At 42.3% G+C, this 24518-nt stretch overlaps 1 protein-coding gene across 4 annotated transcripts in view; it reads left to right on the top strand.

Moving 5' to 3' along the window:
* LOC112141432 (kinesin-like protein KIF6) overlaps positions 1-24518 on the top strand; it is a 192261-nt gene that overhangs the window by 119639 nt on the left and 48104 nt on the right. For all 4 annotated transcript variants that reach the window (XM_036210768.1, XM_036210770.1, XM_036210767.1 and 1 more), the window contains one exon: positions 1257-1359. In XM_036210768.1, the coding sequence (XP_036066661.1) occupies positions 1257-1359 (103 nt within the window). The remainder of the gene's footprint in view (positions 1-1256; positions 1360-24518) is intronic.

The raw sequence follows: 24518 nt of genomic DNA, 5'->3' as shown, positions 1-24518 counted from the left end.
AGACATAATTAATATGAATAAAGTTTAGCATAAAATACAACAGGGGTTTATAGAAATATACATGTTGCATGTCAGAAGATCATTTACTCCTATTGTGACAGTAAAATCTGCCCAACACAAGAGTCTCGGTTCGTATTTGTTTGCTCATCTGTTGGATAGGACAAGTAAAAAAAAAAAAAGAATTCAGGTGAGCCCTCCCTCTGGTTGGAGGAGGGAAGAGCAGGTTGAACCATGACATTCATAATCCAACTTTTTTTTATTGTGACAAGCACTAGAAAAATACTTCATCATCACCAAATGCATTTATATGCTTTAATTTAACCTAAATAGACTGTGAAAACCCAAAATGAGCTTTTAGTCCTCCCTGCTCACAATAACCCAAATACTTAAGAGCGATTTAAGCATACTCTAGAATTAAACAACATTCTGCTGGGAAAAATTATGGTATCACAGTAGATTGGCCAAAGTTGCAGTAAAGTTACGGTGGATGTAAAGTTATAGGGTGTGCAACAAATTGTGAGGTTAGCTTGAATTTGTGTTATTAGTTGCGATTCTAACATTGTGAAATCCTGGAGGTACTGAGAAGGGAGGAGGTAGTGGTCGTGATGCAAGGTTGTTGCCCTTCTATGGCCTCCTTCAAATCTCCTGATATACTGGGATCTCTCCTGGTAGCACCTCTATGCTCAGGTCAGGACACCGTACTGATAGGCTCAACAAACCTTCTGGCCACAACTCACATTGATGTGCCCAAAGTCTTTTTATATATTAGGGCTGTCAAGATTAATGCATCAACAAATGCGATCAATCAAAAAAAAAACGTAACGCCAATCATTTACACTCCGCGGAGTCTGTTCAGGCTTCCACTGCGTGCTTTAATTTGTGATAATGCAGCCTTCATTGGGTCCTATCCCGCTCACAACATGGTCACTCACAAAAATGTTTTTCTTTGCTTTTGCTCATAACCATGTCTGATCTTTGGATAGATATTTACGAGCTCTTAGATTGGCTAGTTGTTGTAGTCAAGTATGCTGTGAACTCTACAAGCATTTTGTCCTTCATGTCATCTTATTTGAGTGCTTTCGAAATTGCTTAAGCTGTTTAAAATACTATATAAACTGGGTAATTAAAGTAAATGCTTAAAATGTATTTGAATTGCAACAGAAATGAAAAGATTCAGTGTTTTATCACATTCTGGATACAGGATGTATCACTGTGAGAGCACAATAACCAGCCTCATGCTGTTTTTGCTTTCCCAGGATCACAGCTGTCTGCAGGAAAACTAGAAGCCTTTGAAATCTTCATAAAGGACCACGAGGAGCAAAAAATAATTGAGGAAAACAAAAAATTGATCAAGAAGAGGTGGGTTATCCAAGAGCAGTTGCCAAAAAAGATTGTTTAATTCAAATAAGTAACTGATGTCTAATTTGACATTTAGATGATGAGTGTTTTCTTAGTATGAAGCTGTGGGTAACATTGAAAAAGTACAATATTGCAAAGTAATTTGATTTGACATTGATTTTTTGTTTCATGATATTAATATTTTGTCAATTTTAACTAAATTAAATGTACAGTTTTAAATCACATTTTAATTAAGTTAGTAATGTTAGGAGTTAGAGTACTGTCTCCCTCTCTGGTCACTAACAGGAGCCGTCTCCAGAGTACTGAACAGACTACAGCCCAATCCGAATTCTCCCTTCTCCCTTTCCCTCAATTTGAAGTGGCAGTTTAAGTGCAAGTCATGTCCGGGATTATTATATTTTAAATTTTAAATGGATGGATATAATTTCCTCTTTCGCAAGGGTAAACTGCGTCGCGCTGAGAAGCGTTTTTCTTTATGTGGGTGTGCTCTGACGCACAGAAGTTTACATTTAAATGTAAGTAATGACTTTATGTTGTAGCATTACCTTTTTAAAGTTATAAAACTGCTGTTGTTATGTATATTTGAGCACTGGAAGCTCCGCGCTAATGCTAGCGGACTGGCAATTATTGATGACGTCATCGAACAAAAGTTATGTCTGAAATCTGAGACACTATTTTTTCATAACTCTCATTTGGAGGGATAAATGAAGGGGAGGGGCAAAGGGAAAAATTCTGATTGGGCCTACATCTACATGCCACCCTGCCTGCAAGCATTTCAGTTTTTGTTTTTTTTTTTGTTTGTTTTTTTACTTTATTGTCTAAAACATACAGAACAATAATATAGGACAAGTAGAACATTGAGACTGCCAGGGGACAGCATATACAATACAAAAAAAAACAAACATTACAAACTAAACATTACAGATCATTAATTTAAAATAAGTTAAATGTATTTAAAGGCAGATAACTTTCATAAATATGTATGGCTTTTCTGTTTATCCTTTTAGATATGGTTAAGTAAATAAGACTCTAATTCCTTAATTAGCACATGGAAAATAAGTTGATATATAAAATTTAGATTTGTGAATATGAAACTTACCAAACATAATTAAAAAAATGAATTGATCAATGGATCAATTGTTTTATTATATCTTAACATGTATTGATTCTATGTAGTAGTTTTTAAGAAACATCTCTCATCTTGTTTTTGAATAATAATTTCTGATGCAGTGCCCAAACATTATTCCATAGACATTTTGTTATTAAAGGTCATGAATGATTTTGTTGTTTTTCCAGACAAAATGAAAACAGGATTTTCCTACAGTGGTGTCACTTAAAGATAGAAAGGAAACATTTTCATCAATGACAGTATTTTTAAAGAGTTCCGCCAGTAGGATATTATCCTTAAGGCAAGGCAAGTTTATTTGTATAGCACATTTCATGTACAGAGACAATTCAAAGTGCTTTATTATTATAAAATAAATGTTTGTTTTTGTAAAGTATATATCTCCTATTCAATAAAAAAAATATTAGAGGAAAAATATGTTTATAAATAAGTGCCCAAGAAAGAAGTGCCTGTTTGTGGAACACAGAGAGTTTAACTGGGATTTAGTCGATGTCATAATCACATAGAAGAAACGAGGACCACCGACATTTGTGAAAATGTGATGAGGGAAAATAATCCAGATGGAGAGAATTCTTTAAACATGACTTGATCCAGTTTATTTTAAAAGTATTATTTAAAGGAGTAAAATCAAGAAAGTTTAGGCCTTCCTTTTCATGAGTTCATTATCACAGATTCCTTTAAATAATGAATATGATTCTTCCAGATGAAATTTAATAAGATTTGGTCAATAGATCTAAGAGTCTGATTATCCAAGTGCAGAGACAGAGAAGAATGAGTGACTCGAGAAATTCCTTCAGCTTTGGAAAGCAAATTTCTCCCTCTGAAACTTAAGTCCCTTTGAAGCCACTGGTTAGAACATTTTTTTTTTTATCGATTAGGGGCGTAAAGTTTAAAGAGCATCTTTCTAGATTATTTTTTGGAGATAATAAGTATGTTACACTTTCTTTAACTGGAATGTTACAGATCAGCCCTGTCTCAGTAAAATCCGTACATATTCCACGATTTGGGAAATACCGTGTATAATATACGCCAAAACCGGTTTTTGCGTGCATATAATACGCACGGTCCTAAACGTGTTAAAGTCTGTTTTCCACGTTTGACACGTCCCCTGGTGGAGGCGTGAGCATCACAGACAGCCCCACAAACGAACAATTTGCTTTTCTAACCCTAACCATAACCGTAATCCTAACCTTAACCAGGAATGACGTCATTTAGTGTGATTTAGTCATTTAACGTGGTCATTTCTGACCACGTTATCAAAACGAAACCTAAAAAGTCGTGTATATTGTACGCCGGCGCAACCCATTCTCTACCATTGCGTATCATATACACGCAAGAACGGTGTTTGGCGTATATTCTACACGGTATGTCAGAGTGCAAGGTCGTGGAATATGTACGCATTTTACTGAGTGTGTTGTACAGATTGATTTTATAGCACAATCTTTAACTGGACGAAGCTCACATTTGTTGAGATTGAGGTGAAGACCTGACATAAAAGAAAGACTGGATAAGGTTTAGAGGATAGGAAATGTGACTGCTGTCTGTTAGGAATAAAAATGTACGACTCTTTTCCAGATGAATAAAAAAACGATCCAGTCAGTTCAAGCTTCAAAACACTCTTTTGCAAAAGGGAGGCGGTGGAGAAGAGAGAACAGGTTAACAGCCTGTCTTTGTCCGACTGCCCACCGCCCCACAATGTACAATAGACTTTTATTAACTTTGCATAGAAAACAGGAACAACACCATATTTGGCGATGGAAAGTTACTGAGCACATAAAAAAAAAGACCTTGATGTTGAGCACAGGTTCTGACCGTCAGTGTTCATATCAGTTGTTGTCCTTCAGCAGAGACATACAGGATGAGGGAATAAGGACCTGAGGCTTAAAAAGCGGTTAGAACTAGTTTGAGCAGACTTTTGCACATATTGTGGCCAGACTCAACCGCGCCCCCACAAAAATATTTTCTAACATTCCCTCCTGTTGGGGGTGCTGGTGAGGCAACTTCAGCTCAACATCATAAGAAATGCAAAACATCAGTAACTAACCTTCTACGTGCCGTAGGATTGGATTCGAAACGTCAGAGGAGCATCCTTAAAAATGCTGAACTTGCAGAGGGGGCGAAAACCCTGTGGAAAATTCCCCCTCTGCCCACTTCAAAGGTGCGACCACACTGAGGCTACAAGCAGCTACAGCAATGATTAGCATAATATTGAGCATTTTTAAGCAACGTAATGGTGAGCATTTTTAAGCAACATGATAGCGAGCATTTTAAGCAGCATATTCTTCGTCTTCCTCCTCAGAGTCATCACCAGATGAACCACCTTCAGTTGCCAGGAGATTAATCATGGCTGGCTGTTGGGGTCTTCAATGGTTTTGACAATGAGGCGTTGGATGAGACTCTGGATACAGGGAATAAGGCAACACCTGCAGGTGGTGAGAATGGCAGTGAAAACAGCAATAGAGACCAAAATAGAAGAGAAACGGGGTCTTGTACGCCCCAAACATGTTCAACCAGCTGTCCCACATGGAAGTGTCAACACCTGAATGTTCTTTCATCTTGTTAGTCAGGCTACGCAGACCTTCAACAGCGCAAGTGAGGCTCCCTTCTGCAGCTGTGTTGTGTGGATTGAACGTGCAACACTCAGCTCCAAAGAGAACACAGACTCCACCTTTCTCAGCCAGGACCATGTCAATGGCGATGCGGTCTTGACAAGCCATAAGGGATATGGCTGCAAGTTTTTTGTGGACAGCTTCAGCCAGCTTGGGTCCAGTTACTGAGGCTTTGGCACCCCCTTCGCAGGGGGACAAACAGGCGGCCTCACCGATTCTTAGGCAGATGAGCGGTGTCAGGAGCTGAGAGCAACTCTATGAGTCTGCATTGCTCTGGGTTTTGTGACCTGCTGTAAGGAGTTAGGAGTAGGAGATCAGTTGGTTTCTTCAGCACCCAAGGGTTTTGATACCGGGCGACTTCCAGTCCTACCCATCCTTATGAGGCACCAGCTTTTTGCAATGGCTTTGATGAATCCAGGTGGCTTTCTCAGCTATCTTGACCGCTGTAGAGGTAGTCAGCAGGACAGTATATGGTCCTTCCCAGCGGGGTGCAGCCCAGGTTTTTCTCTTTATCACTTTGATCAGGATCTGGTCACCTGGCTGCAACAGCTCCACCTGGGGGGAACAAGGAATATCTGGCAGATTATTTGGTCTTGACACTTCTTTATTTTGCAATAATTCTCTCATCCATTCTGCCAATGTGGGAGGGTCTGTGGACTTCTCCTTCACATCTGACAGAATGGGCACAACAAAAGGTCTCCCATAAATGATCTCAAAGGGTGTCAACCCTTGCCCACCTGCGGGAGTCAGTCTCATGTACATTTTAACTAGGTCTAGACATTCAACCCATGGTCTTCCTGTCTCAGCCATAGTTTTTCTCAGTCTGCTCTTAATAGTTCCATTCTTTCTTTCTACAAGCCCTGCACTCTGTGGGTGGTACGAACAGTGGTTTTTGAGGCAGATTCCTAAGTGTTTTGCCATCTGTGTTACTACAGCGTTTACAAAGTGTGCACCATTGTCGCTATAGATTACTTCTGGAACGCCATGTTGTGGTATTGCGACTTTGCAAATAGCTTTGGCTACTGTAAGAGCGTCTGCGGAGGCGCTAGGAACAATTTCAACCCATTTTGAAAAAGAATCAATTATCACTAAGCAATATCTGTATTTTTGGCATGGATTTAGCTCGATGAAATCCATGTGAAGAAATTGAAATGGATGAGTGGCCTGTGGAAATTGGCCTCTTTTTGGTCTTAAATGTCCCTGTGGGTTGTTTTTGCAACAGATCAGGCACGATCTGCAAAAATTTTGGAGGTATGTGGTCAGGCCTATGTTGTCCACATGGAAATGTTTCTTCAAAATGTCCATCATCCCTCCTGTCGAGACATGACACGGACCATGGCTCACAACAGCAGCGGTTTTGAAGAGGCTCCGTGGGAGCACTGGCCTGTTTGCGATGGTGTAGAGGCCTTTGCTATTGTCAACACCGTTCTTGAGCCAGCCAAGTTTCTCTTTGTCAGGGGAGTTGGCCTGCATGTCCAGGATTATGTCTGTGGACAGTGTTGGGTAGGAGTCAGAATAGTGAGCGTTAAGGGCATAGTGTCCATGAAGGCCTCGGGCTGCTTCTTTAGCAACAGTGTCTGCTTTGGCGTTCCCCATGGAGACAGGATCAGTAGGCTTGGTGTGAGCAGCGCATTTGCAGACTGCAACTTGGGCTGGCAGGAGAACAGCTTGCAGCAGTGCCTTTAAGAGGCCCGCATGTTGGACTGGTTTGCCGGTTGAGGTCCTCATCCCCCATCTTGCCCACTGGGCGGCAAAGAAGTGAAGAGTGGAGAATGCGTATTGGCTGTCCGTGTAGATGGTTACAGTTCGTCCAGCAGCGGATCTGCAGGCTTCTGTGAGGGCTACTATTTTGGCTGCCTGAGCTAAGTAGTGATTTGGTAGTCATCCCGCTTTGATGATGTCAACGTGTGACACAACAGCGTAACCAGAAAGATTCTGTCCAGTGGGGTCTTTGGAGCAGGAACCATCAACAAACCATGTTAGCCCTTCTGTTGGAATGAGCGACGATGGATTCAAGGTAGCACAGCGTTGTATTGTCAGGTGTGGCTGTGCTAACAGGGTCGATATGAGTGACAGGTGGCGGGCTGGGGAGAGGAAGGTCATCTTGGTTTGGGTCAGCAGGATGTCCACGGTGTGTGGGACTCTAAGTGTCAGAGGATGGAAGAGGACAACCTCAGCTGACTGTTGTATTGCCATTGCTGCGGCGCAGACTTCTTGAACGCAAGGTGGTAGAGCTTTTGCCACAGGATCCAGTCTTTTTGAGTCGTAGTCGATGGGCTTTAGCTTTCCTCCAGTCATCTGGCCCATGAGGGACGTCATGAAGGAGTCTTTACAGTCAACTTTTTGGACAAAGGGCTTGGAGTAATCAGGCAGGCCTAGGACGGTGGCACCAGTTAGTCTTTGTTTGAGTTGACCAAAGGCTTCCTGTGCATCCTCAGTCCAAGTGAGGGTGTCTGTCATGGCTAGGGGTTCGTCATAAATGAGAGACAATAGGGGCTGCGTTATTTCTGCGTAGTTGGGAATCCATGAACGGCAGTAGTTGCAGAGGCCAAGGAACTGCATCATTTGTCTCTTGGTCCTCGGCCGGGGAGCATGTAGGATCGCTTCTTTTCTTGTTGTGGTGAGTGAGCGGCCATCAGCGTTGAGGATGTGTCCCAAGAACACAACTTCTTCCTGGACTAGTTGTAGCTTGTGTGGGGAGGCCTTCATGCCTTTAGTGGCCAAAAAGGTGAACAGGGCCACTGATGTTTCTTCATTGTGTTCAGGTGTGTCTGCAGCTATAAGGATGTCATCCACGTACACTAATATCTGGGAGTGTGATGGAGTGGGGAAGTCTGAGATGCAAGATTGTATTGCCATGCTGAAAATCGTGGGGCTGTCACAAAAGCCTTGAGGTAGTCTAGTATAGGCGTACTTCTTCCCTTGAAATGTGAAACCAAACCAGCCTTGTGAGTCGGGGTGTATTGGAATTGAGAAAAATGCTTTGCTCAGGTCAACAACGGTAAACCATTTCTTGTCCGGTTGTAGCTGGTTTAACCGTGTGTGTGGGTCAGGCACACATGGGGCCCTACTCTCCACTGCTTGATTCACAGCACGGAGGTCTTGGACCATCCTCCATTGTCCACTGTCTGCCTTTTTGACTGGGGAAATTGGGGTGTTGCATTGGGCCCAAGGGGCTTCTACTTACACCCCTGACTTGATCATGTTTTGGATCACTGGTTCAATTCCTTGTTCAGCATCTGGCTTGAGGGGGTATTGTCGAATTCTTGGTCTGTAATCCTACTTTGGGACAATGTAGACTGGCTGCACTGTGGTTAGAAGGCCTACATCCGTCTTGGAGGAAGCCCAGAACGACTTGGGAACTGTGGAAAGTCTAGGGTCTTCCAGAGAGATCAGAACGGCAGGTGGTCACCTGATCGATTTTGGTGAGGTCAGGTGCACGTGAGGGGTTAAGGTAGTGACCCAGTTTATCCTTTTCCGTACGCACTTCGTTTTCATGTTTACTTCCCAGTCCAGTGTTGTGGAAGGGACCCAGTTACTGTCCAATTCTTGTTCTGTGACCCAAAGACCAAGGTCAAACCATTTTTCTTGTTTTGATTTAGTGACTGAAATGTGGGGAATGGCGCCGTCAAAATGAAACATTTCTTTGATTTTCAGGGGCAGTGTCACAGTGCAGGCAAAACGGTGGTGGTGATCACTGTAAAATGTAGAAAGGCACACTCTAATAGGTCCCAGTGCGTCAAATCGTCTCTGGTACAGTAGGTCTGGGACAAGGGTGGAGTCATAACGCAGTGTGACATGGGAGAAGAATGGCATCACGCAGTCTTCCAAGTTGTGTGAGACGCTTTCAGCCATTTCTATTAATGCGGCCCTCAATCTGGTAGGGTCCTGGTCCATTGGTGGTAGGTCCAGGGACCAAAATGTTGCCACTGATACAGCCTGTTGGAGGTAGGTGGGGACCACCTCTCCTTTGCTCACTGCGACCATTCTATGTCCAGTTGGTACAATGCTGATACGGAGCCGTGTCAACAAGTCTCTGCCCAAGAGGTTGATTGGGTATGCTGGACATAAAACGATGCGGGAGGTGCAAGTCTGGCCACTGATTTGGTCTGTGCACCGCAGAGGTCGGGAAAGTTGACAGGGGGACACTTGACTGTTGGCTGATTTGATAAATATGGTAGAAGATGATGGTTGGACGCCAGGTATTTGATCTCGTAGTACAGTCTTATCAGCTCCGGTGTCACAAAGAAATCTGATTTTCTGGTCTCCAACGATGATGTCATGCTCTGGTCCAAATCTTTGGGGGTCAGACTGAAAAGCCAAGGTTTCCGTCAGGTCATGTGTAGTTTCCTCTATGGTGTCCTCAGGTGCACCCAGAGGAGGAGGAGGTTGTTCCCTTATTAGTCAGTTTTGAGGTGGGGGTCCCGGAGGAGGTATCTGGTTAGGAGGAGGGTATGTGGGCTGGCCATGGAGAAGGGGATCATAGACTGTAAACCATCCAGGCCCTCCTTGGCTGTGGTTAGGACCTCGATTTTGCGGCATGGGGTTGGGGCAGTCTCTCACGAGGTGTCCAAACTGTCCACAGCCATAGCAGTGGCCATCATTATTTCTAAGTGGTCCTCTAGGCCTTCCTCTGTTATATTCTCCGTTGTGTCCACGTCCTCTGCTGCCTCTGTTCCAGTTATCAAACCCTCCTCTTCTTTGGGGCCCAGAGTTGGAATCCTGGTAGTAGACTTCATCGCAATGTAGCTCCTCTTCTGCTCCTCCCATAGCTGTGACAAATGCTGAGGCCATGGTTTGTGCTTTAGTTTGCTTCTTCTTTTTCTGGATGGATTCTGCATGTCTTGGATAATTCATGATCGGAATGGGTCCATCTGTACTGTGGTTGATGTCATGTTTCTTTATGAAGTCGGAGATCTGGGTTTGGAAACCAGTAATGAGAGCAGTCTTTAGTTGTTGAGTATATAATTTTTTAATTCATTAAACCGAAATTATTTATTAGACCGAACGATTATTTAGGTTTTATTCACTATCGCATATGCTCTGTTCTATCGGACCGACGTAGATTAATTCCCGTTTTAATCTAATGGGCTCTCTTAGCCCGGTATACCTTTTCCCTTTTTACCCTTAAATTTCACAGCGCGTACTTATCCTTCCGTGTACGGCAACGTTTGCATCAGAAACGTGTGTAAGTATATTCAACGATATCCATTACATGGTTTCCTACTGCACGTATAATTACTTTTACTTCACAACTCAGCGCTTGTACTTTTGCCCGTGTACGTTAACGGTCGTTTCACAATTAGTAAGCAGTAAGCACAATTAGTTACTGGTCATTACACAACGTTCTACTGCGAATCTTCCCATACAATTCATATAATTATTAAACTTAAACTGACCTGGTTCGCGCCCTCGAAAGATGTCACCGTCCAGAGGGCGACGATTGGAGGGTCCTATGGCCGGCCTTGGTCAATCCTGCGAAGTCCGAGGTCTTTGTTTCACGGCCCCCCCATAAGGGACCGCACTGCCGGCAGATTTCGGCCTCCTTCCCCCGTCGTCCTCCTGGAACGGATGTCGTCTCCCGGGTTTCGGCACCAAGTTTGTTAGGAATAAAAATGTACAACTCTTTTCCAGATGAATAAAAAAACGATCCAGTCAGTTCAAGCTTCAAAACACTCTTTTGCAAAAGGGAGGCGGTGGAGAAGAGAGAACAGGTTAACAGCCTGTCTTTGTCCGACTGCCCACCGCCCCACAATGTACAATAGACTTTTATTAACTTTGCATAGAAAACAGGAACAACACCATATTTGGCGATGGAAAGTTACTGAGCACATGAAAAAGACCTTGATGTTGAGCACAGGTTCTGACCGTCAGTGTTCATATCAGTTGTTGTCCTTCAGCAGAGACATGCAGGGTGAGGGAATAAGGAGCTGAGGCTTAAAAAGCAGTTAGAAATAGTTTGAGCAGACTTTTGCACATATTGTGGCTAGACTCAACCGCGCCCCCACAAAAATATTTTCTAACACTGTCTCTTAAGAATAGAGTAGAGTCATCAGCTAGCTGACTAATTAGAATTTCTCTATCAAAAACCGAGATGCCTTTCAATTGACGTAGAGTGATATAATCAGCAAAGGTTTGAGTAACTAGCAGGAAAAGATATGGTGAGATTGGACATCCCTGTCTGATTCCTCTGTTAAAGGACTAGTAATGGGCTGGGACAAAGCTAAAATGCGTATCCAGATATATTCCATATGTTTTAATGTATCAAAAATAACAAATAATTACCGTTGACAAACGCAGGTTTTTGTAAAATTTGACGAAATCAATGACAAATCACGCTCGCATTTCGCCCTGCTTCAGAAACGGCTCGATTCGGGTCACGTGACGCGTTGACGTCATGTGAGTGAGACAGCGCCAGCAGCAGAATGCAGGCGGACCCAGGGTGTCTGCAGATACATGTATGTGTGTGCGCTGCGGCAAAGTTGAATTCTATAAACATCGGTGTTATGGTCCGACGGAGTATTGGGGCCACAAAAAAATAAATAAATAATTGAAATTATGATTTTTAAAGTCGTAAATTTACGAGATTTACAATCGAAATGAGCCTATTGCGAATGAACACTGTGAGCAGAACCAGACCAACTAAACTGTGAAAAGCTTCTGATTTCAACAGGTAAACTGAATGTTTAAAACATCGCACATGTTTGGAAGTTTCTTTGTTTGATTTGCAGTTTATTAATCATTGATGGTGGCTTGCAGGGTCTCTGCAGATCCGTTGATGAAACCATCGACACTCGCAGCGGTCCACCAGTCATTTCTTCCTCCGTGAAAGATCAGATCTCATTCATTTCTGTGTGATGCTTTCATCTGAAGATAAATCGTTTTCGGAATTTTCAGTGTACTTAGCTAACGTGACAGACTGTTGTCATCCCCTGTTGTTGTTGTGTGTTGAAACGGGACGATTCATGTGGAGAAGGGGGTGTACGGAGGACTGTTTACATCCTCCTTTGGTTTCTGCGCATGTCAGAGACATGCAGTAAGGTGGTGAAAGAGCTTCCGGGCTTGTGAATAAAGTGAATAAATAAGTGAATAAATAAATAATAATAAAGTGGCGGACGGTCCTGCAAACATGTCTCTAAGCTCTTTATTTTGCATATGAAACTCTGTATTACCGACCCGGATAGTCAGCGTCATTGATGATTTGATTTAGAGTCGCCAAAAGGTTCCGATCTGTAAATAAAGCTTCACGAGATGCTCCACCAATCTGTATTGCCAGCCCGTCCTTCTAACTGAGGAAGATCATCGTTTTCATCGGCATTCTCAGCATCACTGTCAGTGTCATTGCCATTGTGAGCTCTTACTTTCCGCGCTGCCGGCTCAAATTGATAGTGCTTTACAGTCCTCAAACCACAAACACCCGGCGCCTCTGAATCAGCGTCACTTTCAGAACAAATGTTTCTACAATCTGAGTCTGAAGACAGAATTTTGGACCTTGAAATATCGCCGCTATCACTGACATCACTAGCTCCGACACGCAAAGGAGAAGCCATCTTGCTATGTTGACCCCACGTGACCAAAACTGAGCTTTTCCCTGGAAGAGGAAATTTGCATATGGATTGGCCGCAAAAATGCAGTTTTATTTCAATATTTCTTGCTCAAACACGCCAAAACATTTGGAAATTGTAAATATAAGGCGAAATACAGTTAACACCGCAAAAGACCCACAACCCCATTACTAGTCCTTTAAGATTTAATCTAGTGGAGGTTCCATCTTTCAGTTTTTTAGAATAGTTTGCATTATTATCGAATGTTTTAACTGTATTACAGAGGAAAGAGCCAAAACCAAATGAATGAAGACAGCTGAAGATAAAGTTGTGATTAACAGAGTCAAACTATTTAGAGTATAAAACTGTCCTTAGAAACCAGGTGTGAGTAATCTAGAATGTCAAGAACAAGACAAATATTGTTAGAAATGTGTCTGTTTTGTATGAATCCTGATTGTGTCTCTGCAATAACTGAATTTAGAACGGATTTTAGATTTTTTGACAATGTCAGGTGCAAGAATCATATATTCATTATTTAATGGACATATTGGGCACCAATTGTCAATTAAAGTATATCTTTTTTGTGTTTAGGTATAAAGGTGAGTACACCTTTATTTAACATTGGAGGGAGGATGCCGTTAGAAAAGGGGCAATTTCATTACTAAATTGTTTATAAAACCCCCCCACTTAACCCTTCTGACCCAGGAGACTTGTTATTTTTAAGATGGTTAATAGAGGAAAGTATTTCATTTTCTGAGAGAGTAGAGTCACATATATTACGTTCAGATGCCTGTATTTGTTGTTCAAAAAAAGAATAAGAGTTTTCACTAGGTTCGTAGGTATAAAGTTTAACGTAGAAAAGACTAAAATAATTTGCAATTACTTTGGGATCCGATGTTACCTGGCCTTCTATTTTTAATTGTTATAGAGTGTTTGTTTTGGCACAATGTTTGTCCAACTGGAAAAAGTCAGAATTACTCTCACCTTCCTCTAACCATTTCAGCCTTGATCTAACAGAGGCACCTTCAGCTCTTTAGCAAGATTGCTAAATTTATTTTATCATCGTCTGATAAATCTGCTGGATTTTTTTGAGCTTGCCATAATGTCGGATAACTTTATTTTCTTCACCTTTTCTGGTTTTATCTAAATCTGAACAAAGTTTCTAAAAGAAATTGCAGTTTCAAATTTGAGAAGTTCCCAGTTCTTACCATAACGGTTTTCTTCTTTAGCTAGATTATAGAAATAAGAGACAAATACTGAAACCTTTTATTGTACTATGTCCAGTTTAAGCAGTGACTTATTTAGAATCCAATAAGTTGTCCTGTTTTGGGACCTAGTCTCAGATAATTTAATAGCAATGTAAATCGCTTTGTGAGCTGTTAGTGGAGAGGGATTGAAGCCACCCAGCCTGGAAGCGGCACACAACAACTGTCATTCATATCAGCCTTGCGGGCCGCACTAACAGTAATCTTTCATATGAAGACGCGGGCCGCAAATCATCATCCCGCGGGCCGCAGATGGCCCGCTGGCTGCGAGTTTGAGACCCCTGTCATAAATACATAATGACCCAGACTGTCATTTTTGAACTGTGGGATGTCACCTTCAAATTTGTTTATAGCTGTGAAAGTGCCAACGGAATGCTGGCTACCATGTGATGGGCATATATTAGGGATGTCCCAATCAGGTTTTTATGGGCCTGATCCGACTCCGAGTCATTTGATTTTGTGGATTTGCCCATACCGAGTCCCAATCTGATACTTTTGTAACACATTAAAAGACACATTTAACAGACAAATTGAATAAACAGATTTGTGTTGTCCTTTATTTATATTTTATTAACCTTCTTTTATCGTTAAAAAATTAAATAGAACAATTCTGTGAAGTAGCTTTTTTTTGTTAACTTTATTTATAGTTTGACAACAGCACATCATTTTTACAACTTTGAATTGGAGTAGCCCATGCCTGGCGCATATAGAAGAGGGGAGTGTCCAACGTAGGATAGATTCCCAGAGATCATCTGTTATTGTAATGACGAGGCAGAGGCGAGTGGATCCATATGCAACTGTTTTAATGAACAGGAGCAAGACATAGACGTGGTCAAAGTTCAGGCGTGGATTGAGGTAGGAGGCAGGCAGGAAGACGAGTAGACAGGCAGAGATCAAAACACGAGTGAGTAAACGAAGGATAACTAGACTGCAAGAGGAGATAACAATGCAAGATTACGCAAAGAACTGGATGAGCGGGAGGAATATAAACAGTCCGGGAGATGACGTGATGAGGAACAGCTGAGGGAACTGGAACTGAAGACTGGTGCATGATGGGAGAAAGAGCTAGTATTCTGGCGAGAGCTCTCTCTGGTGGTCGGAGGAAGGCACGACAGCCTGAGTCCTGACAGTTATGTTGAATGCCAAATCATTTTTCCCAGTGTGATCTGATAATTGAGAGGGAAGGAGATTCTAGGCCAAGTAGTGAACTATAAATTTATTTAATCACCCCTTTTTTATTCATTTTTATATCTAAAATTGTGTCAAAGGTTGTTTCTTCAGGAAGGTTAGGGAATTTTGGGTACCTGCTTTTAGTAAATTGTTGAATTTGTAAGTACCAGAAAAAGTGAGTCCTTGGGATATGCAACTGTTCAGTAAGTTGTGCAAATGTGGCAAAAATGCCATCAATAGAAAGATCTTTGAAATTATGTAGTCCGTTATCTCTCCAGATTTTAAAAGCAGAGTCAAAAATTGAGGGTGGAAATAGATGGTTTGAGAACAATGGGGCTTTTAATTACATCAAATGTTTCTTTCTTTACATCAAATTTCTTTCTGCATTGCCTCCAGATTTTGAGAGAGTCATATAACAACGGGTTGGACTTGTATGAACACAGCTCTATAGGAAGCGGTGCACTCAATGATGCCAGTAGGGAAGTTTTATTACAGCCAGTAAGTTCCATACCTACCCAGGTCAGAATTTGTTGAGGTGGGGCGTTGATCCAATAGAGAATATTTTGGATGCTGGCTGCCCAATAATAAAGCGTAAAATTTGGTAAGTCAACTCCACCTAGGGTTCAAGGTCTTTGTAGGAAATCTTTACGTATTCGAGCAGATTTACCATTCCAATTGAATGTAGAAATGCATTTATCTAAGGAATCAAAAATGTTTTTGTAATATAAACTGGAATACATTGAAATAGGTACAGGTATTTGGGCAGTACATTCATTTTTATTGAGTTAATACGGCCAATTAGTGTCAGGTTTAGGTTATTCCACCAAAGCAAATCTGTTTTGGTTGTTTCAAGAAGAGGGACAAAGTTTTATCATAAAGTTTTCCGAACGAGTCATTAACTTTAACACCCAGATAAGTCAAATAGTACGTTTTTATTTTGAATTCGAAATTTTTAAAGGAAATTTCCTTTGCTTTAGTGTTAAGTCTAAATAATTCACTCTTATACATGTTCAATTTATAACCAGAGATTTCAATCTGAAGTGTACTCTGTTTACTATCACAACAGGGACTCAGAAAGTTTCTTTGTGACAAAGTGTTTGGAGTTAGCAAAAACTGTAGAAACCTATTCTCAATTTATCTGTGTCTATAAAACAACTACTCAATTTTACATTGTTATTTTATATTCAATCCTCAAATTGTAAACCAGAACAAAACCCAAGACTGCTAACAAATATTAGTCGAAAGCTTATTCTACTACTGCTTTGGATATCTGGGAATGTTCATGTTCATCCTGGTCCCTTGATAAATTCAAGCCCTCAAAATACTGTCACAAATGTAGTGGACTGTGGTTTAGTGGAGCTTACCCCACTCATAGCAGGCAATAGGACAAATCTGAAGTCCACCCCTTGGCAGTATACAACCAATAATGTAATAAATAAACAACGTGAAACCAAACTGCTACAAACGGTCAATCATGCAAAAATCATCTGGGATCCAGATACTAAACCAAAGGGGCTTTTTGGTGGACATATAAATATCAGAAGTCTACCATCAAAAACTGAACAACTTGAAAAACTAATGCACGACTCAAATCTTGACTATTTAGGACTCTCTGAGACATGGTTAACTAAAAACACTCCACCAGGTGCCTATAATATTCCAAATTATAAATTATTTGGGAGGGACAGACCAAACAAAAAAGGAGGTGGTGTGTTATTGTATGTTAAAGACAGTCTACAATGCAAGCAGATGAAATTGCCCGTAAATGACCTGGAGTTTGTGGGAGTTACGATTTCTTTAAGTCCTGAAATGTTATTTAATGTGATTATCTTATAAAGGCCACCAAATGCAAAGGATACATTCTTTTGTAAGCTAAAAGAGATTCTTAAATTCTGTAATGATAAGGAAACAATATTAATGGGAGATTTTAACCTGAACTGGTTGGACAAAGTACGGTCTAACAAGTTAAGGCACCTCGCTAAACAATTTAACTTAACTCAGATAATAAAGGGTCCAACCAGAATTACTAGTTCCACAAAAAACATTACTAGATCACATCTTCACCAATAAGCTTGATCGTATTAATAAATCCTATAATTTGATTACTGGTTTATCTGACCACAACTTAACCTTGGTTTCAAGAAAACTTACCAAATCTCGTTACAGAAACAACAATAATAGTAACACGGCTTGTATTTCATTTATTCCAAGACGTGATTTAGAGCGACTAAATACTGAAATAAAAAACATTGTCCAAATTGACCTAGTGTGTGGCCAGCATACTGCGCAAGCTTGCAACACTAAAAAATTCCATAGCTCAAATTCTTTCAAAATTTACAAAAGCAAAGCTACGAAAATGCTGAAGTAAAAAACCCCTACCATGGTTTAATGAGAGACTATGGCTCTTAATGAAAGAAAGGGATGCTGCTTTAAAAAGGTTTCTCAAGTCTGGACTCAACACTGATCACTGGACTTTTAAAAGCCTCAGAAACAAGGTCACAAGACAGTTGAGAAAAGCAAAAGCAGACTTCTTCTTAGAAATCATTAAACAGACAAAAGGAAATAGTAAAATTATATGGAAATGCATTGATAAATTGTCGGGAAAAGAGTGCACTGGAAATGGATCGATTGAGCTTAACATAAACTCTGGTACCAGCAATACATCTTCACCTGGAGCACAAGCTACTACAATGGACCACCTAACTGTAGCCAATGTGTTTAACAAATACTTCATCTCCTCTATATCTGAACTGTGCAACTCAAACTCAGAGCTCCATATACAGTTTCTGTTGGAACCGATAGTGGTAACGCAGGATGCCCATACTCCACTGAAGCAGATGATATGAACCTATGTTGTGTGAATGAAGATAAGGTTTCCAAAATAATTTCATCACTTTCAAACTCAAAAGTCAAAGACTCATGGGGGCTTGATTCAATTTTCTTAAAGAAATCTAAAGATGCCTTTATTGCACCAATAATGTCTGTAACTAACAAGTCCATACAAGAATGTGTGTTTCCCTCCTCTCTCAAAACTGCTGTGGTGACGCCTATTTTCAAATCTGGAAATGGTAAAGACATCAAGAACTACAGACCAATAAGCATGCTTCCTGTAGTTTCTAAAATGATTGAAAAAAATGTTGCTGAACAGCTGATTGAACACCTTGATAATAGAAATCTTCTACACCCCATGCAATTTGGTTTTCGATCAAATCACTCCACTGAGACTGCATGTTGTTATCTCGTCGAAGTGATTAAATCTAGTCTTGATAAAGGAGGGGTAGTTGGGGCTGTCTTTCTAGACCAGTGTTCCTCATTCCAGGTCCTCGAGAGCTGCCACCCTGCCTGTTTTCCAGATCTCCAAGCCCTGCTAGCTGCTGATTAGTTCCGTCAGATGTCTCCACATTCTGATTGAATGAACACACCTGGTCCAGGTAATTAGCAGCAAGCAGTACACAAAGAGCTGGAAAACATCCAGGGTGGCGGCTCTCGAGGACCTGGAATGAGGAACACTGTTCTAGACCTTCGTAAAGCTTTTGAGACTGTAGATCATTCTGTACTTCTTGCCAAAATGACACATTTTTATCTCTCGGCAAACACCATCAACTGGTTTCAATCGTATTTAGCAGACCGTTCTCAATGTGTAAAGGTCAAAGAGAAAATCTCACCGTTTACAGTCTGCAGAACAGGCGTGCCACAGGGGTCCATTCTGGGACCACTGCTCTTCAGTTATACATTAATGACCTACCTTCCATAAGCAATGAAGTTGATGTTGTAATGTACGCTGACGATACAGTCCTATTTGTGCATGGTTCAGGTGCAAAGTCGGTTGCTGAGAAGTTATCAAGAGCAATGACAAATGCTTTGGAGTGGCTTAACAAGTCCTGTCTTACATTGAATGCAGAGAAGACAGTTACCATGTACTTCTCCAACAAACAAGCAAAATCGAGACTCGTTATCTTTAGAGGCGGCAAAGTCGTATTTCAATGCCATGATCATATCACACCTTTTATACTGTATTACATCATGGTCTCAGGCTAGCATAACAGTCCTAAAGCCTCTAAAGTCTCTGCATAATCAAGCTCTGAAAATCCTTGACAAGAAATCCAGGCGATACCACCATTGCTTTATTTTGGAAAAACACAGTATACTAAGTTTCGATAACCTAATCAGGTACTCTGACATTCGCTTAGTTCATAAAATTTTGCATGACACCGCCCCACCTCCTCTTAAGAACTTTATACAGCCATGCTCTGAGCTCAGGGGCAGAGTGTTATGGTTGGTATCCAGAGGTGACTGCAGCATCCCTAAAAGAAAATCTGCTTTTTCTCAGTCTGCCTTTTCTTATAGGGCTGTCAAGGAATGGAATAGACTTCCAACAAACATAAAAAGCATAGCAGAGTTTTACAGTTTTTCACAAACTGCCAAGAAATGGATGCTGGAGCACCAATCTTGCACACATTAATATATGGCTATCAGAGTACAAGACCCTTGCTGTAATTGTTTTATCCTATTTTTAACTGGAAATATGTTTATTTTTATGTTGCTTTTATAAATTGGTGTATGTATTTTATATTGCACTAGTTTTAGTTTTATAAAATATTTTAGATTTCATATTGTGTTTGTTTTTTAACATCCTCGATAAAGTGTTTTACATTGGATTTGTCATGGCTACAGAACACTTTAGCGACCGACGCTGGAACCCGGAAGAAACACAGCGAGAGACGAGCGTGGCAGGTAAAGGATTTAATAGTGAGGTAAGGTAGGTAGAGCGTGAGCAGGGCTGGAGGTAGACTCCAGGCAAGAGGCTGAGGCTGGTGGCGTCACTGGTAGGTTCCTCCACAGGAAGGGATGGCCGTCTTGGGCGAAGGTCCGCGGAACAGAGGCAGAGGCTTGTGGTGTGACCGCTGGAACGAAGACCAAACTGGGGGTCCGGGTTGAGGCTGATACTAGCGACCACTCGTGGTAACAGATTCCTGAGGGTGAGTAGAAAAGGCATAAGACAGAGTATTGACAAACACGTGGCAAGACTGTGACTAGGCGAGGTGACCAACTATGCACCATCAGGGGCAACGGACTGGCGAGGAATGATGATCCTGGAGCTCCTTAAAAAGGCAGACGAGGTGATGAGGTGAGTGGTCGCAGCTGGGGATAATCAGCAGTCGGGTGGAGAGGAGAGGGGGAGGAGACTGACAGAGGCACCATGACAGTACCCCCCCCCCACAAAGACCGCCTCCAGGCGGTCAAGGGCAGCGATCCGGGTGGGCACGGTAGAAATCCGAGATGAGCGAGGGGTCCAGAATGAGGTAGCGGGAGATCCAGGAACGCTCCTCAGGACCGTAGCCCACCCAGTCGACTAGGAACTGGAATCCGCGACCTCGACGGACGTCCAGAATCCGGTCGACCTCGTAGGCAGGGGCGCCGTCGATGATACGGGCGGGCGGTGGGGAAGCGGACGGCGGGCACAGAGGACTGTCCCGGACTGGCTTGACCTGAGAGATATGGAAGGACGGGTGGATCTTCAGGGCTTTGGGTAGACGGAGACGGACACAGGTAGGGTTGATGATCCTCTCGATGACATAGGGCCCGATGAATCGGGGAGCCAGCTTCTTCGAGGATGCCTGAATGGGGATATTACGAGTGGAGAGCCGTACCCTCTGACCGGGTTGATAATCGGGTCCCACCACTCTGCGATGGTTGGCGATCTGGCAGTTGCCCTCCTTGGTGCTGAGGAGGGCGGCCTTCGTCTGGGTCCAAACGCGTTGGCAACGCTTCAGGTGGTGTTGGACAGAAGGCACTGCCAGATCCAGTTCGCGAGAAGGAAACAGAGATGGTGAGTACCCGAGGGCGGCCTCAAAGGGGGAGATTCCGGTGGCGGAAGCAGGGTGAGTATTATGAGCATACTCAATCCAGACTAGGAATTGGGACCAGTCCTGGTGGTTCTGTACCGCCAGACAGCGGACAGCTGCCTCCAGTTCCTGGTTGGCCCGTTCCGCTTGGCCATTAGACTTGGGGTGGTAGCAGAAAGCGAGACTGACCGTGGCCCCTAAGGCAGAACAGAAGGCCTTCCAGACTTGAGACGTGAATTGGGAGCCACGGTCAAAGACTATGTCAACCGGTATCCCATGGTGGCGAAAGACATGGTTGACCATGAGGTTGGCTGTCTCAGTGGCAGTGGGGAGTTGAGGAAGGGAAATGAAGTGGGCCATTTTAGAAAAGTGGTCAACAACAGTGAGGATGACTGTGTTACCGTTAGACGGTGGGAGTCCAGTGACGAAAGTTAGTAAGTTCATGTAAGGTTTGACTCATACATCCAGGCGACGAAAAAGGTCCTGCTGGGCCACAGCCATTTGGGAGAGGGCGTCCGCTTGGCGTCCGAGCATAATGCCTTGTTGGGAAACGGCTAGTCTGAGTCCTTCCGGGTCAGCTGGGTCGGTATCTTGGCCAGTCCGTTCTGTCATGGCTACAGAACACTTTAGCGACCCAGACGCTGGAACCCGGAAGAAACACAGCGAGAGACGAGCGTGGCAGGTAAAGGATTTAATAGTGAGGTAAGGTAGGTAGAGCGTGAGCAGGGCTGGAGGTAGACTCCAGGCAAGAGGCTGAGGCTGGTGGCGTCACTGGTAGGTTCCTCCACAGGAAGGGATGGCCGTCTTGGGCGAAGGTCCTCGGAACAGAGACAGAGGCTTGTGGTGTGACCGCTGGAACAAAGACCAAACTGGGGGTCCGGGTTGAGGCTGATACTAGCGACCACTCGTGGTAACAGATTCCTGAGGGTGAGTAGAAAAGGCATAAGACAGAGTCTTGACAAACACGTGGCAAGACTGTGACTAGGCGAGGTGACCAACTATGCACCATCAGGGGCAACGGACTGGCGAGGAATGATGATCCTGGAGCTCCTTAAAAAGGCAGACGAGGTGATGAGGTGAGTGGTCGCAGCTGGGGATAATCAGCAGTCGGGTGGAGAGGAGAGGGGGAGAAGACTGACAGAGGCACCATGACAGGATTTCTTTTAAAAATGTCTTAAAATGGTTAATATGTTTATAATGTTTAGATATTATGTATTTTGTAAAGGACTGCAGATGGAAATTAGCTACTAAGCTACAATCTCGTGCAAGCATCTTTGCTTTTTAAGCTCAATGTATTTGTACACTATCTTGATAAACTAATAAACTAAACTAAACTAAACTACCAAACTCAAGGATGGCAATAGCATGAGGAAGTGAGTGTAACGGGTCTGAGATACATAAAAGAAGATCATCTGCGTATAAAGAAAGTTTGTGCTCCTGATTTGCCCCATGAATACCCTTGAGTTTATCTTCCACTCGCAGTTTCATTGCAAGGGGTTCAATACATAGAGCGAACAAAAAGGGGGCAACGGGCACCACTGTCTTGTGCCCCGTGGAAGGAAGTAAGAAGAGTAAGTAAAATTTGTTCTAACATGTGCTAAAGGTGAGGAATAAAGTAATTTAACACAGGAAGTAAATTGAGGTCCAAAACCAAATTTATCCAGAGTATAAAATAGAATCAAATGCCTTCTCAGAATCAAGTCAAAGCTATTTCAGGAGCAGCATCCGACTTTGTATACATTATGTTAAAAAAGCCTGCGCAAGTTGAAAAATCCATGTCTGCCTTTGATAAAACCAGTCTGATCAGGGGCTATTAGAGATGGTAAATGCCTTTCCATCCGCAGAGTGAGTAGCTTGGACAAAATTTCGAAGTCATCATTCAAAAGTGATATTGGACGATATGATGAGCATTCAAGTGGGTCATTATTTGGTCTCAATAAAAGTGAAATCAGTGCTTGTTGAAGTGTAGGGGGAAGGCATTCAGAGTTAAGTGATTCTACAAACATTTTGTGTTGTAATGGGGATAAACTATCTATGAAAAATTTTTAAAAGTCTAAAAAATTCACTGGGAAAACCATCTGGGCAGGTAGACTTTCCACTCTGTATTAAAGAAATGGCTAATTTAATTTATTCTACAGTAATATTTGCTTCTAAGTGGTCTTTGAATTGTGGGTCAAGAGTTGGAACTGTTACATTCTCAAAAAAGTTATCAAATAGTTCAGACCTAGTATGTCAGTGAAATAAAACAGGCTTATCAAAGGACAGCTCAGGTCTTAAGGAGTTAAATCACAGAGCTAGCATTTAGCAGTTAGCAGCTGCTGTGTAGCCGTCTGTTTGTCGACAACATGAAGAGCTTAACATTAAAAAGAAACAAAAACTGTCTTTTTCTATTGAAATGCCTTTAGAGGTTGTTGTTTGTGTTATGACAAACCAATAGAGACACCAGCTGTCAGTTTAAAGCGTTTCTGAAAGAGTTATTGATCCAGGAAGTCTGAATCTGTGATCATAGCTCTAGCTCAACTGAAATGTTTTTGTTAGCCTCCTGTTTAAACTGCTGCCATTCTGCTGCGTTTTATGGCAACAACAAAGTCCAAATGTGACTGAGTCATCTACCACGTGATCGGGCCCAATGTCCCATCACGTGATCAGATCGAGACGTCCCTAGCATATATTTTTTTCCCCATTGAGATTTGCAGAAGTTTGTGTTATTACTTGTAGAATGTGATTCTTGAAAGAAAAAAATCTGTTTTTAATTTTTTAGCAAATAGGAACAGTACTTTACTATTACTACTAAAATACTATTAAATAATAGTATAATTTAATCCACTGGCATTCAAAAAACCTAAAGTTAAAGACAGGATTTATAAATGAAGAAGAGAGAGAAAAGAAGAATGGGAAATCTGAGTAAATAGGAGTGTGTTGTGTTTCTTCCATTATGCGCCGTAGTTCATAGTGGGAAAAAATATTTGAAAAAACCTTTACGCTATTTTTAAGAACTTAAACATAATATAGCACAAAAAATGCATTTTTATCTCACAATTAAACTTAAATTTCAACTGCCAAACTAGTTATGACATAAACTTGCTGTCATAGCACCACAATGTAATCTAGATAACTTCTTGCTGAATATGCTGAAGAAAATTACTGTAATTGCTGAAGGGATTTGCTGAAAATGTTAAAGCTATTAGTATAATGCTAAAATTGCTAAAGGACTTAAAGTAGCAGAAATTTCTACCTTCTGTCCCCTACCCCATCCCTGGTGGGGAGGAGGGGGGGGGGGAACCTCGGCCTGGTGGTCTAGTCTCTTGGGTGCCGGTCTCCTGGACCCGGCAGTCTCCTCCCCACGCCGGGAGTGGGATCCCCGAGATTTAAGATCTAGCAGGGGATCAATCTACATCGGAGCCTGGGGGTGTCCAGGTCTCGGTGGTGCGGAGTCCTGTCCCTGCTCTTGAGAACTAGTCCTCTCCTTAACTCCATCAGTGGGTGTGCCTAGTCGGGCCTTGTTTACATCACTCCTTGAGGCCTCTGTTTCTCTTGGGTTCCCCTCTGCTCGGCGGGGGTGGGCTGCCCCTGCCCTGCTCCCCCCCCTGGACCTTCGA

This window comes from Oryzias melastigma, unplaced genomic scaffold (assembly GCF_002922805.2).
Source record: "Oryzias melastigma strain HK-1 unplaced genomic scaffold, ASM292280v2 sc00232, whole genome shotgun sequence".
NCBI lineage: Eukaryota > Metazoa > Chordata > Actinopteri > Beloniformes > Adrianichthyidae > Oryzias > Oryzias melastigma.
The sequence above is the reverse complement of the archived record's forward strand: the minus strand, read 5'-3'. Positions and strand labels throughout refer to the sequence as shown.